Source organism: Scyliorhinus torazame, chromosome 4 (assembly GCF_047496885.1).
Source record: "Scyliorhinus torazame isolate Kashiwa2021f chromosome 4, sScyTor2.1, whole genome shotgun sequence".
Classification (NCBI taxonomy): Eukaryota; Metazoa; Chordata; class Chondrichthyes; order Carcharhiniformes; family Scyliorhinidae; genus Scyliorhinus; species Scyliorhinus torazame.
This window is the reverse complement of record NC_092710.1, coordinates 194,440,478-194,465,093: the sequence shown is the minus strand read 5'-3', so window position 1 is coordinate 194,465,093 and position 24,616 is coordinate 194,440,478. Positions and strand designations below refer to the sequence as shown.

The 24,616-nt window shown below is 49.6% G+C and overlaps 1 protein-coding gene across 1 annotated transcript in view; it reads left to right on the top strand.

The window, feature by feature from the left end:
* LOC140410672 (tyrosine-protein kinase Src42A) overlaps window positions 1–24,616 on the top strand; it is a 105,033-nt gene that overhangs the window by 59,407 nt on the left and 21,010 nt on the right. Inside the window, exon 6 of the mRNA XM_072499053.1 lies at window positions 17,904–17,959. Within this exon, the coding sequence (XP_072355154.1) occupies window positions 17,904–17,959 (56 nt within the window). The remainder of the gene's footprint in view (window positions 1–17,903; window positions 17,960–24,616) is intronic.

The following is a 24,616-nucleotide window of genomic DNA, read 5'->3' as shown; positions in this document are numbered from 1 at the left end:
CTTGTCTTGTACTGTGTCTGCTCTTGTCTGTGATTGTCTGTCGTGTTATGTGTGCTAATTGGTCCATTGGTCTGTCTATCATTATGTATGTGTTATGATGTATGTTTGAATATCATGACACAAACCATGCCCCTCTTCCTCCTGGTTTCTTTTGACAGACTGTCAGGTGACCTGGTCAGAAAATCTGGCAGTCTTTCCTCTTTGGGAAAATATTTTTATTATAATTTTAAAAATTTTAATACAAAACATACAAAAACACAGAGCAACAATTAAACAGGAAGAGCCCCCTCGTCCACTCCCCACCTTCTCTTAGAACAGTAAATCTTAGTTCCTAACCCCTATCCCCTTACCCTTCCGAACAGCTCACAGAGACCAGCTCTTTAAAATACATTATAAACGGCTGCCATCTATGGTAAAACCCCACCACTGACTCTCTCACAGTAAACCTAACCTTCTTGAGGTGTTAAAAGCTCCATCAAGTCACCAAGCCATGCTGAGGCGCTTGGCGGTGTAGTCGACCTCCAGCCCGGGAGTATCCAAATCCTTGCCACCAGTGAGGCAAAGGGCAGAACACCAGTCTCCCCCCCCCACCCTGTCCAGAGTTCCGGCACAACCGAAACCCCAAAAAGCGCCACCAATGGGTAAGGCTCCAATCCAATGTTCTGGATTGCCGACATGGCCTCAAAAAAGGACCTCCAGAAGTCCACAATCTTTGAGCATGACCAGAACACGTGCGCATGATGTACCTGGTCCCCAGACACCGATCACATCTATCATCCACCACTTCCAAAACCCAACTCATTCTAGCCTTTGTGAGCTGTGCCCGGAACACCACTTTCAGCTGGATAAGGCTCAACCTCGCACAAGACGGGGTCGAGTCCACCCTCCTCAGCGCCTCACTCCAAACCTCCTCTTTCAAGATCGGTCCCAGCTCTTCCGCCAACTTAGCCTTCATACCCTCAACAGAGTACATCTCTTCCCACACCATCCGCTGGTGTATAGCCGACATGTTGGCCACCTCCGAACCAGAGCAGGGTAAGAGCCTCTCGAGCAAGGTTGAAGACTGCTTCATTGGAAAAGCTGAAAAAAGAAACCATGGTTTGCACATAACTTTGTAAGGGCGGGGCTGATACAGCCGGCAAGTCCGGCTGCACAAAATGGCACCCTGGAGATATCTGAGCCCATCAGCTTCTGCAAGCCCATATTTTTCGTGCAATCTTCCTAAGCTAGCGAACTGACCTTCTAAAAATAAGTCTCCTACTTTCTCTAAACCTTTATCCTTCCATTCCCTAAATTTCACATCCAACCGAGCCGGTTCCAATAACTGGTTCGCACATATGGGGGTTCAGCCTAGAGGCAGCCCTCAAATTAAAGTGTTGGGGGAGTTGCCTCCAAATTTTTAATGTGGCCCTATCAGGTGAAACTGCATTTGCAGTTTCTTCCTCTCCACTAATAGTTCGGGATGGACTGTCTGCATACTTGCGATCTACCTCTATAATATCACGTATTAGTTTTTCCCGCTTACCTTCTTGCCTCCAGCTCGATATGGGCCTTGAAAAATATAATTACTCCCCTAATTACAACATTCAGTGCTTCCCATAGTGTTGAGGGAGAGGCCTCCCCATTGTCATTGTTCAAACTATAATCCTGGATAGCCCCACAGAACCCAATGTCCGCTAGCAGACACACATCCAGCCGCCACCCCTTTCGATGTCCCTTACCTATCCCCAACTCAAGGTCCACCCAATGTGGAGCATGGTCAAAAATAACCATCCACCATTGAGTACTCAGATTTCTTCACCCGGCTTCTGACAAAATAGCCAATCCTGGAAAAAAACGTATGTACTGAAGAGAAGAAAGAGAACTCTTTTTCTCTTGGGTGTCCGACTGCCAATGGTTCCCCCCCCCCCTCCTCCCTTTCCTCCCTAAAGGCACTTAATGCCTTAACCATTACCCCCAGGACCAGTGATCTTGGCCTATAACGATCTATCCTTGGGTCCAGCACACAATTCATGTCTCCTCCCATAATAAGCTGATGGGTGTCTTGATCCGGTGTTGCTGTCAGCAGCCGTTTCACGAACATTGTATCATCCTAATTAGGGGCACAAACATTCACCTATACCACTGGTATCCCTTCCAACACCCCCATTACTATAATAAAACATAACTCCATTCCGCATTAGCTAATAGCTTCTCCAAAGGAAACCAGACTCTTTTCTTAATAAGGGTTGTCAACCACCGGGCCCTGCTATCAAATCCTGAATGGAATACTTGGCTCACCCATGCCGTCCGAAGCCATGTCTGATCTAGCTCACGCATGTGGGTCTCCTAGAGGAATATCACACAGGCTCCCAAATTCTTTAAATGAGCCAATACCCGTGCTCTCTTGACTGAGCATCCCCCTCCCCAAGGACCCGCACATTCAGGTGACCACCCTTGTTGGGGGTGACTTATTCCTCCTGCCCCCCCAGCTTTGAGTCATTCATTTCCACCGCAGAAGGTCATAGCTTCACCAAGGATTCCCAGGCCGCAGGCCCACCTAAGATGGCGACCCATCCCACTTAAATGGTGGTTCAGAGAAAGATAACTGGTCACTATCAGTTCCCACCCCCACCCGCTCTCCCAAGTCAACAGATAGCCTATCATCTCTTCTAACATCATCCCCTCTCCACCCCCCCAGACCCATCAAGCTGAACCAAACTGCTCTGATAATTCCCAGCCCCATCCCCCACTTGTCTTCCATTAACTAACTTACTTTCTAGTGCTAGTAAGGTGACCACCCCACCCCAGGTCCCATCTATTCCTTAACCATCGCTTTCACTTCTGCCCAAGCTCGCCTGAAACTAACCCTGACACCCCCCCCCCCCATCCGCCCGATGTCCAAGCAACTACTAAGCCCGTAAAGAAATATCATCACAAAACAGAACAGAGGAATCAACTCCATCCAAACAACTTCACCATTAACTGAACTCAACTCAAGACAACATGAACACTAAAACGGTAAAATAGTCACACCCCAACCATCCAACCGCATCCTCCAACTTTGCCAAGTCCATGATCTCTGGTAAAGACCTCAGCCCGCTTAGGGAGTTTCAAAATAGAAATCTTTCCAGTCAAACGTGACTCTTAGCTTTGCTGGGTACACAACCCCAATTCGTACTCCTTGGATTGAACCTTCTTCACCTTATTCGCCAGTTCTGTGCCTGGTGAATCCTTTCCATGTTACCGTGCCAGTTAATGTTCCGGGCTTTCTTGGCCCATTCCAGGACCCACTCCTTCCTCTGGAAAGTATGAAACCGAATGATCACCGCTCAAACATTAGTTGCCAGTAACATTAGGAATGATAGTAAAAGTTTCTTTAAATACATTAAAAACAAACGGGAGGCAAAAGTAGACATTGGGCCGCTCCAAAATGACGCTGGTAATCTAGTGATGGGAGACAAGGAAATAGCTGAGGAACTAAATAAGTACTTTGCATCAGTCTTCACAGTAGAAGACATGAGTAACATCCCAACAATTCAGGAGAGTCAGGGGGCAGAGTTGAATATGGTAGCCATCACAAAGGAGAAAGTGCTAGAGAAACTAAGAGGTCTAAAAATTGATAAATCTCTGGGCCCAGATGGGCTACATCCTAGAGTTCTAAAGGAGATAGCTGAAGAAATAGTGGAGGCGTTAGTTATGATCTTTCAAAAGTCACTGGAGTCAGAGAAAGTCCCAGAGGATTGGAAAATCGCTGTTGTAACCCCCCTGTTCAAGAAGGGAACAAGGAAAAAGATGGAAAATTATAGGCCAATTAGCCTAAACTCGGTTGTTGGCAAGATTCTAGAATCCATTGTTAAGGATGAGATTTCTAAATTCTTGGAAGTGCAGGGTCGGATTAGGACAAGTCAGAATGGACTTAGTAAGGGGAGGTCGTGCCTGACAAACCTGTTAGAGTTCTTTGAAGAGATAACAAATAGGTTAGACCAAGGAGAGCCAATGGATGTTATCTATCTTGACTTCCAAAAGGCCTTTGATAAGGTGCCTCACGGGAGACTGCTGAGTAAAATAAGGGCCCATGGTATTCGAGGCAAGGTACTAACATGGATTGACGATTGGCTGTCAGGCAGAAGGCAGAGAGTTGGGATAAAAGGTTCTTTTTCGGAATGGCAACTGGTGACAAGTGGTGTTCCGCAGGGTTCAGTGTTGGGGCCTCAGCTGTTCTCTTTATATATTAACGATCTAGATGACGGGACTGGGGGCATTCTGGCTAAGTTTGTCGATGATACAAAGATAGGTGGAGGGGCAGGTAGTATGGAGGAGGTGGGGAGGCTGCAGAAAGATTTAGACAGTTTAGGAGAGTGGTCCAAGAAATGGCTGATGAAATTCAACGTGGGCAAGTGCGAGGTCTTACACTTTGGAAAAAAGAATAGAGGCATGGACCATTTTCTAAACAGTGACAAATTCATAATGCTGAAGTGCAAAGGGACTTGGGAGTCCTAGTCCAGGATTCTCTAAAGGTAAACTTGCAGGTTGAGTCCGTAATTAAGAAAGCAAATGCAATGTTGTCATTTATCTCGAGAGGCTTGGAATATAAAAGCAGGGATGTACTTCTGAAGCTTTATAAAGCATTAGTTAGGCCCCATTTAGAATACTGTCAGCAATTTTGGGCCCCACACCTCAGGAAGGACATACTGGCACTGGAGCGGGTCCAGCGGAGATTCACATGGATGATCCCAGGAATGGTAGGCCTAACATACGATGAACGTCTGAGGATTCTGGGATTATATTAATTGGAGTTTAGGAGGTTGAGGGGAGATCTAATAGAAACTTACAAGATAATGAATGGCTTAGATAGGGTGGACGTAGGGAAGTTGTTTCCATTAGCAGGGGAGACTAGGACCCGGGGGCACAGCCTTAGAATAAAAGGGAGTCACTTTAGAACAGAGATGAGGAGAAATTCCTTCAGCCAGAGAGTGGTGAGTCTGTGGAATTCATTGCCACAGAGGGCGGTGGGGGCTGGGACGTTGAGTATCTTTAAGACAGAAGTTGATAAATTCTTGATTTCTCGAGGAATTAAGGGCTATGGAGAGAGTGCGGGTAAATGGAGTTGAAATCAGCCATGATTGAATGGTGGAGTGGACTCGATGGGCCGAATGGCCTTACTTCCGCTCCTATGTCTTATGGTCTTATGGTCTTAAAGTGGCTCATTCAGTTGCGGTTTCTGCCTCAAGGGTGTATGCCCTGTCCAGCTCCGGCACCGCAAATACCTAATCACCACTCGTCAACTGGGAGAACTTTGCAGCAAAGTTTTCAGTCGGCCTTGAGCCCTCAACTTCCTCCGGTAGACCCACCAGCCTCAGGTTCATGTGCCTGGCCCTATTTTCTATATCGTCCAGTCTTGCCTTGAGGCCCTTATTCCTGCCCCCAACAATCGCCATTTCAGCCTCCAAAGACGCAAAGTCTGTCCTCGTGTTGAAATAAAACCTCCTCCACATTTTTCAACTTCTCGCCCTGCTCGCCTACCGCCTGAGTCGTCTTCTTCAGTTGCTCCCCGACTGGGCCCAAAGCATCCTCCACCGTAGTTTCAAATGAAGCCGTAAATACCTGGCCATGCTGTTGGAAGCGTTCATCCATCTCTCTACCAAACTTTTTAAATTCTCTTGCTACCACCCTCGCCATCAAGGCGAGGGCGATGGACATTGCCACTTCACCCCTCCCCCGCCATCTTTTATGAGTCCTTGCTCGGGCTTGACCCTTGCAATTCCACCCCTTCACCCCTCTTCGATGTCAATTTCAACATTCCCCCGATTCCCAGCTGTTTTCTCTGCCAGGCCATCGAGCGCAATGGCAGAAATTCTTCACAGAATGGGCAGGAAAGCCCAAAGTGCCGGAGCCTGCACGGAATACACCCACGATGCAGCCGTTACTTCGTGCCGCCGCACCGGACGTCCTCTGGCTACGTTTCTGGAGAGAAATCTGCCAGTTTTCAGTCAGAATCTGACACCTCACCATTTTGGGGGGAAAATTTCGCCTTACATCTCTGTCCATTCACTGTGGTTAGGTAAAAACCCCGGAACTCCCACCCTACCAGTACTGTGAATGTACAGTTCTGTATCTCTGCATTGTAACTGCCTGCGGTATTCCTGATTGAGGCATCCAGTTACCTCATACAACAAATATGAATTAAAAGGGATGATTTCAACATAAGACCATAAGACATAGGAGCATAATTAGGCCACTTGATCCCATTATTAATCAAGAACTATCTATCTCTGTCTTAAAGACACTGAGTGATTTGGCCTCCACAGCCTTCTGCGGCAAAGAGTTCCACAGATTCATCACCCTCTGGCTGAAGAAATTCCTCCACATCTCTGTTTTAAACAGTTGCCTGCCTGCTTGTGTCCTCACTTATTATTCCAGCATGATCAGAGCAGTCCTGCCAGCTTCACACCACACTCTTTCCCAAGTTAACTGTAGGCCTAAAATATCTGGCGGTGACTATTTCTTTGCCAGCGACATTAGGTCTAGGCTTGGAAGTCAGAAGTTAACCATTCTTTCTCCCACCCAGAATGTTTTTATAACATTTTTTGAGAAAGGTAATCTTTACCCCATGGCAAATGGCAGACCTGCTATTGATAGATAATGGTTATCAAAGTTATGTCAAAATTATTACATTTTGAATTGGTAATTTGCAGTGTTGTAACAAATGAAATCAGGAATAAATCTGGTGAACAGACATACAAAGGAAATTAGGTTCGACTGCTCTTTTTAAAAAAATATTTTAATTCAAATTTTCAATATTTTAGCATTTTTACAAAGAATAAACACAAACCAAACACAACTGCCCCCCCCCAAATCTGCACCCCCCTACCCCTTGACGGCAACCAGGTCTCCAAAGTGTAAGATAATCAAACCCCATCTCTTGTGGAACCCCTCAGAACAAACGTCATCTTCTCCAAATACAGGAAACCCATTCAGTCCCCCAGACACACCGAGGCACAGGGGAGAAGCTGACCTCAACCCCAACAGAACTCACCTCCCATCCCTGGATCCTCACATCCTCCCTGGCTCAAACCCATGTTTTTCCCTTAACGGCATCATCCTCGGGGCGGGCCTCAACTTAAAGTGCTGCTGGAATTGCCTCCAAATCTTCAGCGTGGCTACCACCACAGGACTCCCCAAATACTACCCTGAGACAAACAGTAGCAGCGCCATTGCCAACACCCACAAACCCAACCTCTTACAGGTACCTGCCTGTATCCGCACCCATAAGTCTTCTATTTCTATACGCCAGCCCCGCCCTTTCTCCGAATTCACTGCCCAGTAATAGTACAGCAAGTTTGGAAGGAACACTCCCCCGACTGCCACCTCCTTTGGAGCACCCGCTTTCCTTATCCTGGCCACCTTCCTTGCCCACACAAACGACAAGACCAGCCTATCTACCCCCTTAAAAATTGACTTTGGTAAAAAAAAACGGCAGACACTGAAACAGAAACAAAAACAAAAAACGCGGCATAATGTTCATCTTCACTGCCTGCCCGGCCTGCCAATGACAAGGATAGGCTATCGCACCGCAACAAGTACTCCTTCACCTTCCCAACCAAGCTCATGAAAATGAGCTGAAGAAGCCATGCCTATCTGCACTCCCAGATACCGAAAATGGGTTGGCATCAACTGGAAAAGCAGCCCCTACACTCCCACCCCTGCGCCTGGAGAAGACCCCACAAAATACTCGCGTTTCCCAAAATAAAAACCCCTAAAACACCCCGAATCTCCTTAGCAACCCCATTATATCCGTCACCAAGGGGCTCGGGTCCGAGATGTATAGAGACACCTGATGCTCCACCCTCCCCCCCCCCCCCCCCCCCCACTATCCCCTTCCATAAGTTCGAACCCCACAGTGCCAAGGGCTCCATCACCAGTGCAAACAGAATCGGGACATGGGGCTTCCCCGCCTCGTTCCCTAAAATCCTTGAAATAGTGGAAAGTACCTCAAATTTATTTTGTTCGTTAGCACACATGCTGACGGATCCTTGTACAGCAATTTTACCCTTGACACAAACTTGAGCCCAATCCAAATTTCTCCAACACCTCAAACAGACAGCTCCACTCCACCCTGCCAAACGCCTTCTCCACATCTATTTCCACCACTTCTTCATACTCCCTTCCTTCTGCCGGAGAAAGTACCACATTCAGCAGCCGCCACACATTCAACGCCAACTGCCTGCCCTTGACGAATCCTGTCTTAGCTTCCCCCTCCGTGTTCAGAAGACACACCTCCAGCCTCACTGGCAACACCTTCGCCAATATCTTAGCATCCATGTTCAGTATAGAAATGGGCCTGTATGACCCACACTCCACCAGATCCTTCTCCTTTTTAAGTAATAGTGAGATGGATACCTGCCCGATCGTTTCTGGCAATATTCCCCTAGCCATCGCATCCTCAAACATATCTACCATCCGCGGTGCTAGCTTATCCATAAATGTTTAATAAAATTCCACCGGGAACCCATCCAGCCCCTGTGCCTTACCCGACTGCATCTTCCCTATTGCTGTCTGCACTTCTTCCACCCCATTGGTTCCTCTAGCCCCCCCCCCCCCCGTCCTCCCCGTCCCCCCCCCCATCCCCCGTACTCCCCCGTCCCCCCTCCGTCCCCCATCCCCCCCCAGTCCCCCCCCACCTCCGGATACTCCAGTTGCTCCAGAAACTCCCTCCTATCCGACGTATCCTCTGGCGGCTCCGACTTATACGAGTTCCCATAAATGTCTTCAAATGTCCTATTCACCTGCTCCGGCTCCATTACCAGCCCACCCATCCCACCTTTAATCCGCACAATCTTCCTCGCTGCCACTCGCCTCCGCTGCCGAACCACCCTTCCCGTGGATAGAAGATCAAGCTCCTCCTCATCAAACGTCCTGGTTCCGGATCCTCCACATATATCCCATCTACCTCCAAAATCTCCTCTATCAACCGTTGCTGCTCCTCCCGTGCTTCCCTATCCATCTTCGCATGAATGAAATGACCCTGCCCTTCACCATTCACTACTGCCTTCAACCTCCCAGACTACCAACGGCGAGACTTCCCCATTCCGGTTAAACCCCACATACTCCTCAATAATCTTCCCCATTTTAGTACAAAATTCAGGTCCGCCATCAAACCCACATCAAGCCTCTATGCCGGCCTTCGGGCTAGCCCCTTCTCCAAAACCACATCCAACCACTCCAGAGCATGGCCCGATATCATGATCGGTGAGTACTCTGCCTTCCTTACCCGAGCTATCAGCACCATCCCCACCACAAAAAAGTCGATCCTCAAGTACAACTTATGCACTGGCAAAAAAAACAAGTGCTCTATCTCGTGGATGTAAAAACCTCCAAGGGTCCACCCCTCCCATCTCCTTCATAGAAACATAGAAATAGGTGCAGGAGTAGGTCGTTTGGCCCTTCGAGCCTGCACCACCATTCAATGTGATCATGGCTGATCCCACTCCCGCTTTCTTTCCATACCCCTTGGTCCCTTTAGCCGCAACGGCCACGTCCAGCTCTCTCTTGAATATATCCAATGAATTGGCCCCAGCAGCTTTCTGTGGTAGAGAATTCCACATGTTCACAACTCTCTGAGAGAAGAAGTTCTTCCTCATCTCAGTCCTGAATGGCTGACCCCTTATTCTTAGGCTGGGACCCCTAGTTCTAGATATCCCCAACATCGGGAACATTCTTCCTGCATCTAGCCTATCCAGTCCCATCAGGATTTTATATGTTTCAATGCGATCCCCTCTCATTCTTCTAACTCCAGTGAGTGCAGGCACAGTTGATCCAGTGTTTCTTCATATGTCAGTCCTGCCATCCCGGGAGTTAGTTTGGTGAACCTTGGCTGGTCACCTGCAATAGCAAGAATGTCCTTCCCAGCCAGCCAGCACCTTTGCCCTTGCTCACGCGGCGGCCCCTGCCAGAGCCCCCTTCCCAACATGAAAAGAAACACACTAACACCAAATCCTCCCACACCCAACCCCTCAAAACCCCAAACATCCTGCAAGGTTCAAATGTTCTCACATCAAATGTGAACATGTTACACACTTGCCTGACACCAGCAACTTTATTTAAAAATAAATACAAATCCCAATTATTTACTGAAAGAATGAAGCCATGAGACTCCATGAGCGGGATTCTCCACTCCCGCGCTGAAGTGCCCACGCCGTCGTGAACGCCGTCGAGGTTCACGACGGCGGAAAACGGCCCCTATCCCGACTGATTCAGGGCTCGATAATGGGCTAGGAGCGGGGCCGCGTTATTTACACGCGCCAGGCCTTGTCGCCGCGTAAAGGCGGCGCCGCATACATGACGTGGCCGGCACCGCATAACTGGCGTCATACGCGCATGCGCGGGTTGCCGTCCTCTCCGAGTCCGCCCCGCAAGAAGATGGCAGACGGATCTTGCAGGGCTGCGGAAGAAAGGAGGGCCTCCTTCAGAGAGGACGGCCCGATGATCGGTGGGCACCGATCGCGGGCCACCCCACATTCAAGGTACCCCCCGGTGCAGGATCCCCCCTCTCCTCCCCGCAGGCCGCCCCCCCCCAGTGTTCCCGCGCTGTTCCTGATGGCAGCGTCCAGGTGTGGACGGCGCCGTGGGAAACCCGCCATCCTGGGCTGGCCACTCGGCCCATCCGGGCCTGAGAATAGCAGGGGTGCCGGAGAATCGCTATTTTGGGTGTCTCGGGCGATTCTCTGGCCTCCGGCCCACGGAACTCGACGGGGCCGTTCCCGCCGCTTGGGAGAATCACGAGAGGGCGTCGGACCGGCGTCGCGGGAAACTTTGGTGGCCCAGGCGATTCTCCCAACCGGCGCGGGAGTGGAGAATCTCGCCCCATAGCTTAAAACAAAATAATTTTTACTGTCCAAGAGTCAAACAAATCAAACATGAAATAGTACCTCTGATAATCTCCTGTAATCTAAAACCCAGAAGCAACAGAAGTTAAACCCGAATTAACAGCAACTTGTCAATTATAAGGTACACTTTAAATGAAAGAATCAACTAGGACAGATCTTTTGAGTTGGCTTGGCAGACCACACAACATATAAGCCATTAAATTCAGTCACAGCGTTCTTCAAAGCTCTATCTTCCTCAAGAAGAATTTCAGCTCCACTTCTTCCAGGATATGGCATGATCTTCAGCCAGCAGAGGTGCACAACCAATTTGGGTTCCTTGGGTACAGTTGTCATCAAAAATGGCATACATCTGCAGAATCTTCTCAACTCTGCTTTTGATGCTCTAGATGCCGTAGATCCACCAATGTTATCTTCAAGTAACAGAAAAAAGCTGCAGCAACTGTATGTTTGCCTATTCTCAGCTTCTGGATTTAGCCTTCAACTTCTTCAACTCACCTGTACTGCACGACTGGGATCATAATCTGCGCTCGGATGGCTCTGTGTCATTTTATGTCGTTTCAACCGGTTTCAGTCTGCCCAGGAGTTTGGTTTCAGCCTTAGTTTCCTTAGAAACAAGAAGGTTTTATTTACTTCTCAGTTTCCCTTTTCAGTTTCGGTGAAGTCAGATGAAACAACTAAAGTGTTGTGATGGAGGAAATGTCTTCAAAATTATATAGATTAAAAAAAAAATTTTTTTTTGAGACTTCCGGTGGCGGCCATGGATGAGTAGGTCGCGCATTCGGCAGCTCCCGTCTGGAACGGACTCTCGGACCTTTTTTCAGGAGTTTCCACAGACTTTTTGGGGCAGATTGGTGAAGCGAACACTGCCAAAAGGATTCCCTCTCTGTTGTATGGATAGCTGGACCAGGAGTGGCCGGATGAAGCGTTTACGTCCCATCAGACAGAAGCGTGCGGAGCGGGCGCCGAGGCACGGCATGGCAGCCGGTATAGACCAGGGTGCATGGGCGCAGTGGTCACAGGAGCAACAGGAGTTCCTTAGGGTCTGCTTTGCTGATCTTAAAAAGGACATGCTGGCCCCGATGAAGGCATCAATAGACCAAATGATCGCAACTCAGGCGACACAAGGGAAAGCGATAAAGGAGATGGAGAAGAAGCTATCCGACCATGAGGACTAGTTGGTCGTATTGGCCCATAAGGTGGAGGCGCAGGATGACCTCCACAAGAAGTGGCAGGAGAGGCTGGAGGACCTAGAAAACAGGTCCAGGAGATAGAACTTGAGAATCGTGGGCCTCCCTGAAGGTGTGGAGGGGTCGGTTGCGGGAGCATTTGTGTCCAAGGTGCTGGAGACGCTGATGGGGACAGAGGTATTCCCTCGGCCCCTGGAGCTGGACGGGGCGCACAGAGCCCTCGCAAGGAAGACCAAGGCGAATGAACCGCCGAGGGCCATGGTGGAGAGATTTCATCACTTCTCGGACAAGGAACTTGTCTTGCGGTGGGCAAAGAAAAGAACGGAGCAGCAGGTGGGAGATCTACCAGGACCTGGGTGCACAGCTGGCCAAGAGGTGTGCTGGATTCAACCGGGTGAAGGCAACCCTCTTCAGCAAGGGGGTGAAATTTGGGATGTTACACCCAGCGAGGCTATGGGTCACGTACAAGGAATGGCATCACTATTTTGAGACGCCGGACAAGGCGTGGTCATTCGTCAAACAAGAAAAGCTGGACTCGAATTAAAGGACAGTTAAGCTTTGGTGGAATGCGGCGGTGGGGCTGGATAACACGGTAGCGTTTCTAATATAAGATTGTATACAATGTTGGGTGCCTGTAAGGGCTGTGGCGGTGGTTGGAGGGTGCTGTGTTTTCGGCAAAGTTGAGATATGGAGGGGGGACGGGGCCCTGTACTTAGTGCGATTTTTCGGGAAGTTGGAGCCTTGGTTCAGTAAGTGTCTCCTCACGGGGCTATGTTAGTGTCTTTTGTTTATTTTTCGTTTCGTATTACTATTTACTCACTGGGGCTGGAGAGGTAGTTTAATTGGTTTATTCACATGGGGAGAGGGGTCCGGACAATGAGGCAACAGTCTGATCGGCACCAGGGGCGGGAGCTTCTGGGGTCAGCATGGATCAGCTGACTCTTGGGAGGGTAGTGGGGGGTGAGCTCAGCTGGTGCTTGGCGGGGGGCTTTGGGTTGTGGGGCTGTTGGGGGAGGGGGAGGGGGGAATGCTGCTTTGCTAACAGAGGAGGTATCAATTTCGGGGTACCAATTGAGGGTCGGGGGTGGTGGCTCCCTGTGCTCGAAGAAGCGAATGACAATGCTTCAGGAGACACATTTAAAGCTCGCAGATCACACGGGATTAAGAAAGGGATGGGTCGGCCAGGTGTTCCATTCAGGGCTGGATTCGAAGACCAGGGGGGTAGCAATTCTGATTAGTAAGGATGTGGCATTCGAGGCTGGGAGAATCGTGGCAGATAAGGGGGGCAGATATACAATGGTGAGTGGAAAGTGGGAGGGGGTCCGGGTGGTGTTTGTGAATGTCTACGCTCCGAATTGGAATGGTGTGGAATTTATGAGACGCATGCTAGGCAAAATCTCGGACTTAGAGTCACACAACCTGATCATGGGGGGAGACTTTTACACAGTCATTGACCCCGAGCTGGACCGGTCGAAGTCCAGGACAGGGAAGAGACCGGCAGTTGCTAAGGAACTGAAGGGTTTTATGGAACAAATGGGGGGGGTGGATCCCTGGAGGTTTGCGCGGCCGAGAGCGAAGGAGTTCTCTTTTTTTCTCCCACGTTCATAAGGTTTATTCCTGCATAGACTTCTTTGTCTTGAGCAGGGCGCTTATCCCAAAGGTGGCGGGGACAGAATACTCAGCAATCACAGACTCGGACCATGCCCCGCACTGGGTGGACCTGCGGCTTAGTGAGGAGAGAGAGCAGCGCCCACTCTGGAGACTGGATGTGGGGCTGCTGGCGGACGAAGAGGTTTGCGGCGGATTAGCAGGAACATCCAGGATTACCTGGAAACAAACGATACGGGTGAGGTAGCAGCGGCAAAGGTATGGGAGGCTCTGAAGGCAGTTGTCAGAGGGGAGCTCATCTCAATTCGATCCCAAAGGGAAAAGAGAGAAAGTGCGGAGAGGGAGAGACTGGTGGAGGAGATACTCCGAGTGGACAGGAGATACGCGGAGGCCCCCGAGGCGGGGCTACTGAGGGAGCGGCGGTGGTGTCTGCATGCGGAGTTTGAACTGCTGACCACAAGGAAAGCAGTAGCACAGCTGAGGAAAGCAAGGGGGGCAGTCTATGAGTACGGGAAGAAATGCTGGCACACCAACTGCGAAAGAGGGAGGTGGCCAAGGAAATCCGGGGAGTAAAGAATAAGGGGCGAAATTCTCCCCCAACGGCGCAATGTCCGCAGACTGGCGCAAAGACGGCGCCAATCAGACGGGCATCGCGCCGGCCCAAAGGTGCGGAATGCTCCGCATCTTTGGTGGCCTAGCCCCAACATTGAGAGGCTAGGCCGACGCCGGAGGGATTTCCGCCCCGCCAGCTGGCGGAAATGGCTTTTGTTTCCCCGCCAGCTGGCGCGGAAATGCGGCGCATGCGCGGGAGCGTCAGCGGCCGCTGACAGTTTCCCGGCGCATGCGCGGGAGCGTCAGCGGCCGCTGAAAGTTTCCCGCGCATGCGCAGTGGGGAGAGTCTCTTCCGCCTCCGCCATGGTGGAGGCCGTAGCGGAGGCGGAAGGGAAAGAGTGCCCCCACGGCACAGGCCCGCCCGCGGATCGGTGGGCCCCGATCGCGGGCCAGGCCACCGTGGGGGCACCCCCCAGGGTCAGATCGCCCCGCGCCCCCCCCCCAGGACCCCGGAGCCCGCCCACGCCGCCTGGTCCCTCCGGTAAATACCAGGTTTGATTTACGCCGGCGGGACAGGCAATTTCTGGGCGGGACTTCGGCCCATCCGGGCCGGAGAATTGAGCGGGGGGCCCCGCCAACCGGCGCGGCCCGATTCCCGCCCCCGCCCAATCTCCGGTACCGGAGACTTCGGCGGGGGCGGGGGCGGGATTCACGGCGGCCAACGGCCATTCTCCGACCCGGCGGGGGGTCGGAGAATGACGCCCCAGGAGGGTAACATGGTCTTGGATCCAGGGGGGGTGAACGGAGTCTTTAAGGAGTTCTATTGTTCTAGTGAACTATACGAGTCGGAGCCCCCGACGGGAGCGGAAGGGATGAGGCAATTTTTGGACCAGTTGAGGTTTCCAAAGGTGGAGGGGCTGGGGGCCCCGATTGAATTGGAGGAGATTGTCAAGGGTATAGAGGGCACGCAATCGGGTAAAGCCCCAGGGCCGGATGGTTACCAGGTAGAATTCTATAAGAAATTTTCGGAAATATTGAGCCCACTCCTGATGAGGATCTTCAATGAGGCTAGAGAGAAAGGAACCCTCCCCCCAACAATGTCACAGGCCTTGATCTCACTCATTCTTAAACGAGGGAAGGACCCGGAACATTGCGGGTCATACAGGCCGATTTCGCTTTTAAACGTGGATGCCAAATCGCTTGCTAAGATTCTGGCCACAAGAATTGAGGATTGCGTCCCAGGGGTGATAGAGGAAGACCAGGCTGGGTTTGTTAAAGGCAGACAACTCAATACCAATGTCCGGAAACTTTTGAATATTATTATGATGCCCTCAAAGGGAGGGGAGATGGAGATGGTAACAGCGATGGACGCAGAGAAAGCCTTTGACCGGGTGGAGTGGGAGTACCTGTGGGAAACACTGGGGAGGTTCGGGTTTGGTGAGGGCTTTATTGGCTGTGTAAAATTGTTGTACCAGGCGCCTGTAGCAAGTGTATGTACAAACCGGCTGAGGTCGGGGTACTTCAAGCTTCACCGGGGAACGAGGCAGGGGTGTCCCCTCTCCCCGTTACTATTTGCCTTAGCTATAGAACCGCTAGCTATGGCGCTGAGAGCCTCGAGGGACTGGCGGGGACTGGTTCAGAGGGGTGGGGGGGTGGAACATGGGTCTTGCTATACGCGGATGATTTGCTCCAGTACATTTCGGACCCTGTGGAGCGGATGGAGGAGGTTTTGCGGATCCTGAGGGATTTTGGTAGTTTTTTAGGGTACAAACTGAACATGGGAAAGAGCGAGTTGTTCGTGATCCAGGCCAAGGGGCAGGAGGAGAGACTGAAAGAGCTGCCGCTCAGGATGGTAGAGAAAAGTTTTCATTACCTGGGTATACAGGTGGCCAGGAAATTGGATGCCCTGCACAGGCTCAACCTGACCCGATTGGTAGAGCAAATGGAAGTGGACTTTAAAAGGTGGGACATGCTCCCGCTGTCACTGGCAGGGAGGGTGCAGACCGTGGAAATGACTGTCCTCCCCAGATTTTTGTTTGTCTTTCAGTGCCTCCCCATCTTCATCCCTAAGACCTTTTGAAAGCGGGTGAGTAGGATCATTTCGGGCTTTGTGTGGACGAATAAGGCCCCGTGAGTAAGGAGATCGCTGTTGAAGCGCAGTCGGGGGGGGGGTTGGCGCTGCCGAACATTCGCAACTACTACTGGCCGGTCAATATAGCTATGATTAGGAAGTGGCCGATGGGGGGGAGGAGGTGTGGAGGCGGCGACATGTAAAAGTACTAGTCTGGGAGCTTTGATAACGGCTCCTTTGCCGTTCTCGCCGACCCGTTACTCCACAAGTCCGGTGGTGGTGGCGACACTGCGGATCTGGGGACAGTGGAGGAGGTAAACGAAGGTGGAGGGAGCGTCGGTCTGGACCCCGATATGTAACAACCACAGGTTTGTCCTGGGTAGGATGGATGGTGGGTTCCAGAGCTGGCAGAGGGCAGGCATCAGAAGGATGGGAGATCTATTCATAGACAGAAGCTTTCCCAGTTTGAAGCCGCTAGAGGACAAATTTAATCTGCCGCCAGGAAACGCCTTTAAATATCTGCAAGTACGAGCCTTCCTGAAAAAACAGGTAGTGGCCTTTCCGACGCTGCCACCACTGAGGATACAGGACAGGGTGGTCTCTGGCACCTGGGTGGGGGAGGGGAAGGTGTTGGATATCTATCAGGAACTACAGGAGGAGCTCAAGGGCAAGTGGGAGGAAACCCTGGTGGAGGAGCTCAAGGGCAAGTGGGAGGAGAAGCTAGGTGAGGAGTTGGAAGTGGGTCTATGGGCAGAGGTCCTGGGCAGGGTTAATTCCTCCTCATCATGTGCCAGGCTCAGTCTAATTCAATTTAAGGTGGTCCACCGGGCACACATGACGGCAGCGAGAATGAGCAAGTTTTTTGGGGTAGAAGACAGTTGTACGAGGTGCAAGGGGAGCCCTGCAAACCATGTCCATATGTTTTGGGCATGCCCGGAGCTTAGAGAGTTGTGGCAAGGGTTCGCTAGGGCAATGTCCAAGGTGCTTAACACACGGGTGGTGCCGAGTCCAGAGATAGCGATCTTTGGAGTGTCAGAAGACCCGGGAGTTCAGGGGGCGAAAGAGGCAGACGTCTTGGCCTTTGCCTCCCTACGAGCCCGGAGACGGATTTTATTAATGTGGAGGGACTGGAAGCCCCCGAGTGTAGAGACTTGGGTTAACGACATGGCTGGATTTCTCAGCCTCGAGAAAATAAAGTTTGCCTTAAGAGGGTCTACGCTAGGATTCTCTCGGAGGTGGCAGCCGTTCGTCGACTTTCTCAGGGAAAATGAAAATGTCAGCAGCAGCAGCAGCAATCCGTAGGTGGGCGTGGGGGGGGGGGGGGGGGGGGGGGGCGGGGGAGAGTGCTAAATTGGGATGGTGTGGGAAGACTGAGTTGCGTGGGTTAATGTCTATTTAATTGTTATTGTATATTCTCTTTTTGCACTGTGTTAATGTTCACTCTAGTTTGTTTTGTTATTGTTGCTACTGTTTTATTATGAAAAATTCTGCAAAACCTTAATAAAAATACTTTTTAAAAAACAAAATTATATTTTTTTGCTTTGTTTATGAAATATTTACAGCTTCAGACGGTGTCAATGCCTCCTCTAATGTGAAGTCTCCTGCTTTTTTCCACAGTTCATTCAGAAAGAAGAAACCTGGACGTTTCTTTGCTCAGTGGCTTTGCAATACAGGTCTGAAAATGTATTTCTTTGTTCATGATAGCACGGTAGCATAGTGGTTAGCACAGTGGCTTCACAGCTCCAGGATCCCAGGTTCGATTCCCGGCTTGGGTCACTGTCTGTGTGGAGTCTGCACCTTCTCCCCGTGTGTGTGTGGATTCCCTCCGGGTGCTCCGGAATCCTCCCACAGTCCAAAGATGTTCGGGTTAGGTGGATTGGCTATGTTAAATTCCCTTATTGTGTCCAAAAAGGTTGAGTGGGGTTACTGGATAACGGGGATAGGGTGGAGCTGTGGGCTTAAGTAGGGTGCTCTTTCCAAGGGCCGGTGCAGGCGCAATAGGCCAAATGGCCTCCTCTGGACTGCATTGTACGGACAGCACGGTAGCACACGTGGCTAGCACTGTGGCTTCACAGCGCCAGGGTCCCCGGTTCGATCCCCGCTGGGTCACTGTCTGTGCGGAATCTTCACATTCTCCCCGTGTCTGCGTGGGTTTCCTCCGGGTGCTCCGGTTTCCTCCCACAGTCCAAAGACGTGCAGGTTAGGTGGATTGGCCATGATAAATTGCCCTTAGTGTCCAAAAAGGGTAGGAGGGATTATTGGGGTATGGGGATAGGGTGGAAGGGAGGGCGTAAGTGGGTCGGTGCAGACTTGATGGGTCAAATGGCCTCCTTCTGCACTGTATGTTCTATGAATCTATGTAAATTCTATGAATTCTATGATTCTTCACCTCCACTCACTCCCTTCCTCCATCTCTACCCCAGTAGTAAGCTGCTTGTCTGCACTCAGTAAATGTTGGAAGCTGGCCCCAAATAGTGAAATGAGGCCCAAACACGAAAAATATTTGGTGCCCTGTGCTACTAGGATTCACGTTCCCTGACTGCTGGTCACTTTTTGCTTCAGTAAACATTGTCTCCCCTTCATAAATATCATAAAATATTATGCTGCAGAAAATGGTGAAGGAATGGGAAGAAAACAAATGGTAGAAGTCAAAAATACATTAGCCTAAGATGCACTTAACTTACAACTTGGAGCATCACTATGTTCAATCAACATATGTGGAATTCGCTGCCACAGAAAGTAGTCGAGGCCAAAACATTGTGTAATTTCAAGAAGGAATTAGATATAGCTCCTGGGGCTAAAGGGATCAAGGGAAATGGGGGGACTGCGGGTTTAGAGTTTGAACTTGATGATCACCCATGATCATAATGAATGGCAGAACAGGATTGAAGGGCCGAATGGCCTCCTCCTGCTTCTCTTTTCTATGTTTCTATGTTTAACCTATACCAGAACCAAGGATCTATTTAAATAGATTTATCTATTGTAGATATATATAATATCCACATGTGGGGGGATCTTATTGAAACATATAAAATTATGAAGGGAATAGATAGGATAGATGCGGGCAGGTTGTTTCCACTAGCGGGTGAAAGCAGAACTAGGGGGCATAGCCTCAAAATAAGGGGAAATGGATTTAGGACTGAGTTTAGGAGGAACTTCTTCACCCAAAAGGTTATGAATCTATGGAATTCCTTGCCCAGTGAAGCAGTTGAGGCTCCTTCATTAAATGTTTTTAAGATAAAGATAGATAGTTTTTTGAAGAATAAAGGGATTAAGGGTAATGGTGTTCGGGCCGGAAAGTGGAGCTGAGGATCAGCCATGATCTCATTGAATGGCGGAGCAGGCTCGAGGGGCCAGATGACCTACACCTGCTCCTAATTCTTACGTTCTTATGTTCTTATATATCATGGAGGCAGATTTTAATTGAGGTACACATTAGGTAAATGGTCATTGGCACCCCCTTCACTTCACCTAACCTCATGGCTTCTGAGAATAACCTGATCCAGTTTAGTAGTCAGGCCTCAGCGAAAACAGCGCGGGAGCAGAGAGAGCCGGGACAGCGAAAACAGCGCCGGAGGAGAGAGCCGGGAGATTTAAAATGCGCGGGAGGAGAGAGCCGGGACAGCGAAAACAGCGCGGGAGCAGAGAGAGCCGGGACAGCGAAAACAGCGCCGGAGGAGAGAGCCGGGAGATTTAAAAAGCGCGGGAGGAGAGAGCCGGGACAGCGAAAACAGCGCGGGAGCAGAGGGAGCCGGGACAGCGAAAACAGCGCCGGAGGAGAGAGCCGGGAGATTTAAAAAGCGCGGGAGGAGAGAGCCGGGACAGCGAAAACAGCGCGGGAGCAGAGAGAGCCGGGACAGCGAAAACAGCGCCGGAGGAGAGAGCCGGGAGATTTAAAAAGCGCGGGAGGAGAGAGCCGGGACAGCGAAAACAGCGCGGGAGCAGAGAGAGCCGGGACAGCGAAAACAGCGCCAGAGGAGAGAGCCGGGAGATTTAAAAAGCGCGGGAGGAGAGAGACGGGATAGTGCTGGGAGAGGTGAGTGCACAAAAGGTGTTTCAGGAGTGCCTTTAGTCACAGAGTGCTGATTGGAACAGAGTGCATCTGAGTTTAGGTGAGTGACTGAGTGCTGATTGGAACAGAGTGCATCTGAGTTTAGGTGAGTGACTGAATTCGGGTGAGTGTTTGTTGGTGTTCGGGTTTATCCTTGAGGTTCTATAAAGAAAATAAAAAAAATAAAAAAATTTAAATTAATTAACAAGTTGAATATGGCTGGACAGGTGATGTGCTGTTGCTGTATGATGATGGAACTGGTGGATCCCATTGAAACCGTCAGTGACCACATCTGCAGCAACTGTTGGCTGCTCGAGGAACTTCGGCTCAGAATTGATGAACTGGAGACCGAGCTGCACACACTGCGGCACATCAGGGAGGGGGAACATTACCTGGACACTTTGTTTCAGGAGGCAGTCACACCCGGTAGAATAAGTTCTGTTAATTCGGACAGTGGTCAGGGACAGAGTGGTGTGACTGCAAGGGGGGCAGGTAGGGGTATCCTGAGTTTAGGAGTTGAGGAGCCTCAGCCCTTGACCTTGTCCAACAGGTATGAGGTACTTGCTCCCTGTTTGGATGAGGAAGAGGGCTGTAGGGAGGATGCGTTGACTGACCACTGCACCGTGGTACAGGAAGCCATTCAAGAGGGGGGAGCAAAAAGACAAGTGGTAGTTGTAGGGGATTCTATAATTAGGGGGATTGATGGCATCCTTTGTAAGCCAGCTCGAGAGTCCCGCATGGTATGTTGCCTGCCCGGTGCCAGGGTGAGGGACATCTCTGATCGGCTTGAAAGGATTTTGGAGAGGGAGGGGGAGGATCCAGTTGTTGTGGTCCACGTTGGGACTAACCACATAGGTAAGACTAGGAAAGAGGACCTGTTTGTAGATTATCAAACACTAGGGACTAAATTAAAGAACAGGTCCTCCAGGGTTATAATCTCTGGATTACTACCCGAGCCACGTGCCAATTGGCATAGGGTTGAGAAAATTAGAGAAGTTAACACGTGGCTAAAGGAGTGGTGCGGGAAAGAGGGATTCCATTTCATGGGGCATTGGCATCAGTACTATGGCAGGAGGGACCTGTACCGTTGGGACGGTCTTCACCTGAACCATTCTGGGACCAGTGTTCTAGCGAATAGGATAAATAGGTTGGTCACAAGGACTTTAAACTAGCAAGTTGGGGGGGAAGGGAAGTGTAAAGCTATGGACAGTATAATGGTTAATGGAGATCAAGGCAGCAGGTTACGTGACAGGTTATTATGTAGAGATATGGGTTCAAAGACAAGGAAAATTAGGAGAAAGGGTAAGAGGAAAAATAAATTGCGAAAAGTTACTGATCAAGGTGTTAGGATTCATAACAAAGACATAAAAAACAGCATAAGTGTACTTTACCTGAATGCTCATAGTATACGAAATAAGATAAATGAGTTGATGGCGCAAATCATCGTGAATGACTATGATTTAGTGGCCAATACTGAAACATGGTTAAAAGATGGTCACGACTGGGAGTTAAATATCCAAGGGTATCAGACTATACGAAAGGATAAAATGGACGGTAAGGGCGGTGGTGTAGCTTTGTTGTTTAAGGATGGCATCCGGGCAATAGTAAGGGATGATATTGGTGCTATGGAGGACAAGGTTGAATCAATTTGGGTGGAAATCAGGAATAGTAAGGCGAAAAGGTCACTGATAGGAGTAGTCTATAGGCCACCAAATAGTAACAGGATGGTAGGGCAGGTAATAAGCAAAGAAATAACGGATGCATGTAGAAATGGTACAGCGGTTATCATGGGAGATTTTAATCTGCATATCGATTGGTTTAACCAGGTTGGTAAAGGCAGCCTTGAGGAGGAGTTTATAGAATGTGCCCGGGATAATGAGGCAGGATTGATTAATGATCTCATAGTTTGGGATCCTCTTGGAAGGAGCAACCACAATATGGTGGAATTTAAAATACAGTTGGAGAATGACAAGGTAAAATCAAACACTGGTGTTTTGTGCTTAAACAAAGGCGATTACAATGGGATGAGAGAAGAACTAGCTCAGGTAGACTGGGAGCAAAGACTTCATGGTGAAGCAGTTGAGGAACAGTGGAGAACCTTCCGAGCGATCTTTCACAGTGTTCAGAAAAGGTTCATGCCGACAAAAAAGAAAGACGGTAGAAAGGGGAAAAATCGACCGTGGATATCTAAGGAGGTGAGGGAGAGTATCAAATTGAAGGAAAAAACATACAAAGTGGCAAAATTTAGTGGGAGACTAGAGGACTGGGAAGTCTTTAGGGGACAACAGAAAGCTACTAAAAAAGCCATAAAGAAGAGTAAGGTAGACTATGAAAGTAAACTGGCTCAGAACATAAAAGCAGATAGTAAAAGCTTCTACAAATATATAAGACAAAAAAGAGTGGCTAAGGTAAATATTGGTCCTTTGGAAGATGAGAAGGGAGATTTAATAATAGGAGACGGGGAAATGGCTGAGGAGCTGAACAGGTTTTTTGGGTCAGTCTTCACAGTGGAAGACACAAATAACATGCCAGTGACTGATGGAAATAAGGATATGATAGGTGAGGACCTTGAGATGATTGTAATCACTAAGGAGGCAGTATTGTGCAAGCTAATGGGGCTAAAGATAGACAAGTCTCCTGGCCCTGATGGGATGCATCCCAGGGTGTTAAAAGAGATGGCTAGGGAAATTGTAAAGGCACTAGTGATAATTTATCAAAATTCACTAGAATCTGGGGTGGTCCCAGAGGATTGGAAAGTAGCAAACGTGACACCACTGTTTAAAAAAGGAGGTCGGCAGAAAGCGGGTAATTATAGGCCGGTAAGCTTAACTTCGGTTGTAGGGAAAATGCTGGAATCTATCATTAAGGAGGAAATAGCGGGGCACCTGGAGGGAAATTGTCCCATTGGGCAGACGCAGCATGGGTTCACAAAGGGTAGGTCGTGTCTGACTAATTTGGTAGAATTTTTTGAGGTCGTTACCAGTGCAGTAGATAACAGGGAGCCAATGGATGTGGTATATCTGGATTTCCAGAAAGCTTTTGACAAGGTGCCACACAAAAGGTTGCTGCATAAACTAAAGATGCATGGCATTGAGGGTAAAGTGGTAGCATGGGTAGAGGATTGGTTAACTAACAGAAAGCAGAGAGTGGGGATAAATGGGTGTTTCTCTGGTTGGCAACCTGTAACTAGTGGGGTCCCTCAAGGATCAGTGTTGGGCCCGCAGTTGTTCACAATTTACATAGACGATTTGGAGTTGGGGACCAAGTGCAATGTGTCAAAGTTTGCAGACGACACTAAGATGAGCGGTAAAGCAAAAAGTGCAGAGAATACCGGAAGTCTGCAGAAGGATTTGGATAGGTTAGGTGAATGGGCTAGGGTCTGGCAGATGGAATTCAATGTTGCCAAGTGTGAGGCTATCCATTTTGGGAGGAATAACAGCAGAATGGATTATTATTTAAACGGTAAGATGTTAAAACATGCTGCTGTGCAGAGGGACCTGGGTGTGCTGGTGCACGAGTCGCAAAAAGTTGGTGTGCAGGTGCAACAGGTGATTAAGAAGGCTAATCGAGTTTTGTCTTTCATTGCTAGAGGGATGGAGTTCAAGACTAGGGAGGTTATGCTGCAATTGTATAAGGTGTTGGTGAGGCCACATATGGAGTATTGTGTTCAGTTTTGGTCTCCTTAACTGAGAAAGGACATATTGGCACTGGAGGGAGTGCAGAGGAGATTCACTAGGTTGATCCCAGAGTTGAGGGGATTAGATTATGACGAGAGGTTGACTAGACTGGGACTGTACTCATTGGAGTTTAGAAGGATGCGGGGGGATCTTATTGAGACATATAAAATTATGAAGGGAATAGATAGGATAGATGCGGGCAGGTTGTTTCCACTGGTCGGGGAAAGCAGAACTAGGGGGCATAGCCTCAAAATAAGGGGAGGTAGATTTAGGACGGAGTGTAGGAGGAACCTCTTCACCCAAAGGGTTGTGAATCTCTGGAACTCCTTGCCCAGTGAAGCAGTTGAGGCTCCTTCTTTAAACGTTTTTAAGAAAAAGATAGATGCCTTTCTAAAGAATAAAGGGACTTGGGGATATGGTGTACAGGCCGGAGAGTGGAGCTGAGTCCACAAAGATCAGCCATGATCTCATTAAATGGCGGAGCAGGCTCGAGGGGCCAGATGGCCTACTCCTGTTCCTAATTCTTATGTTCTTATGTTCTTATATTTAATGTGAATTCTCAAAACAGGTACACCGTCAGTTTTACTCTGGGAGAAACTCTA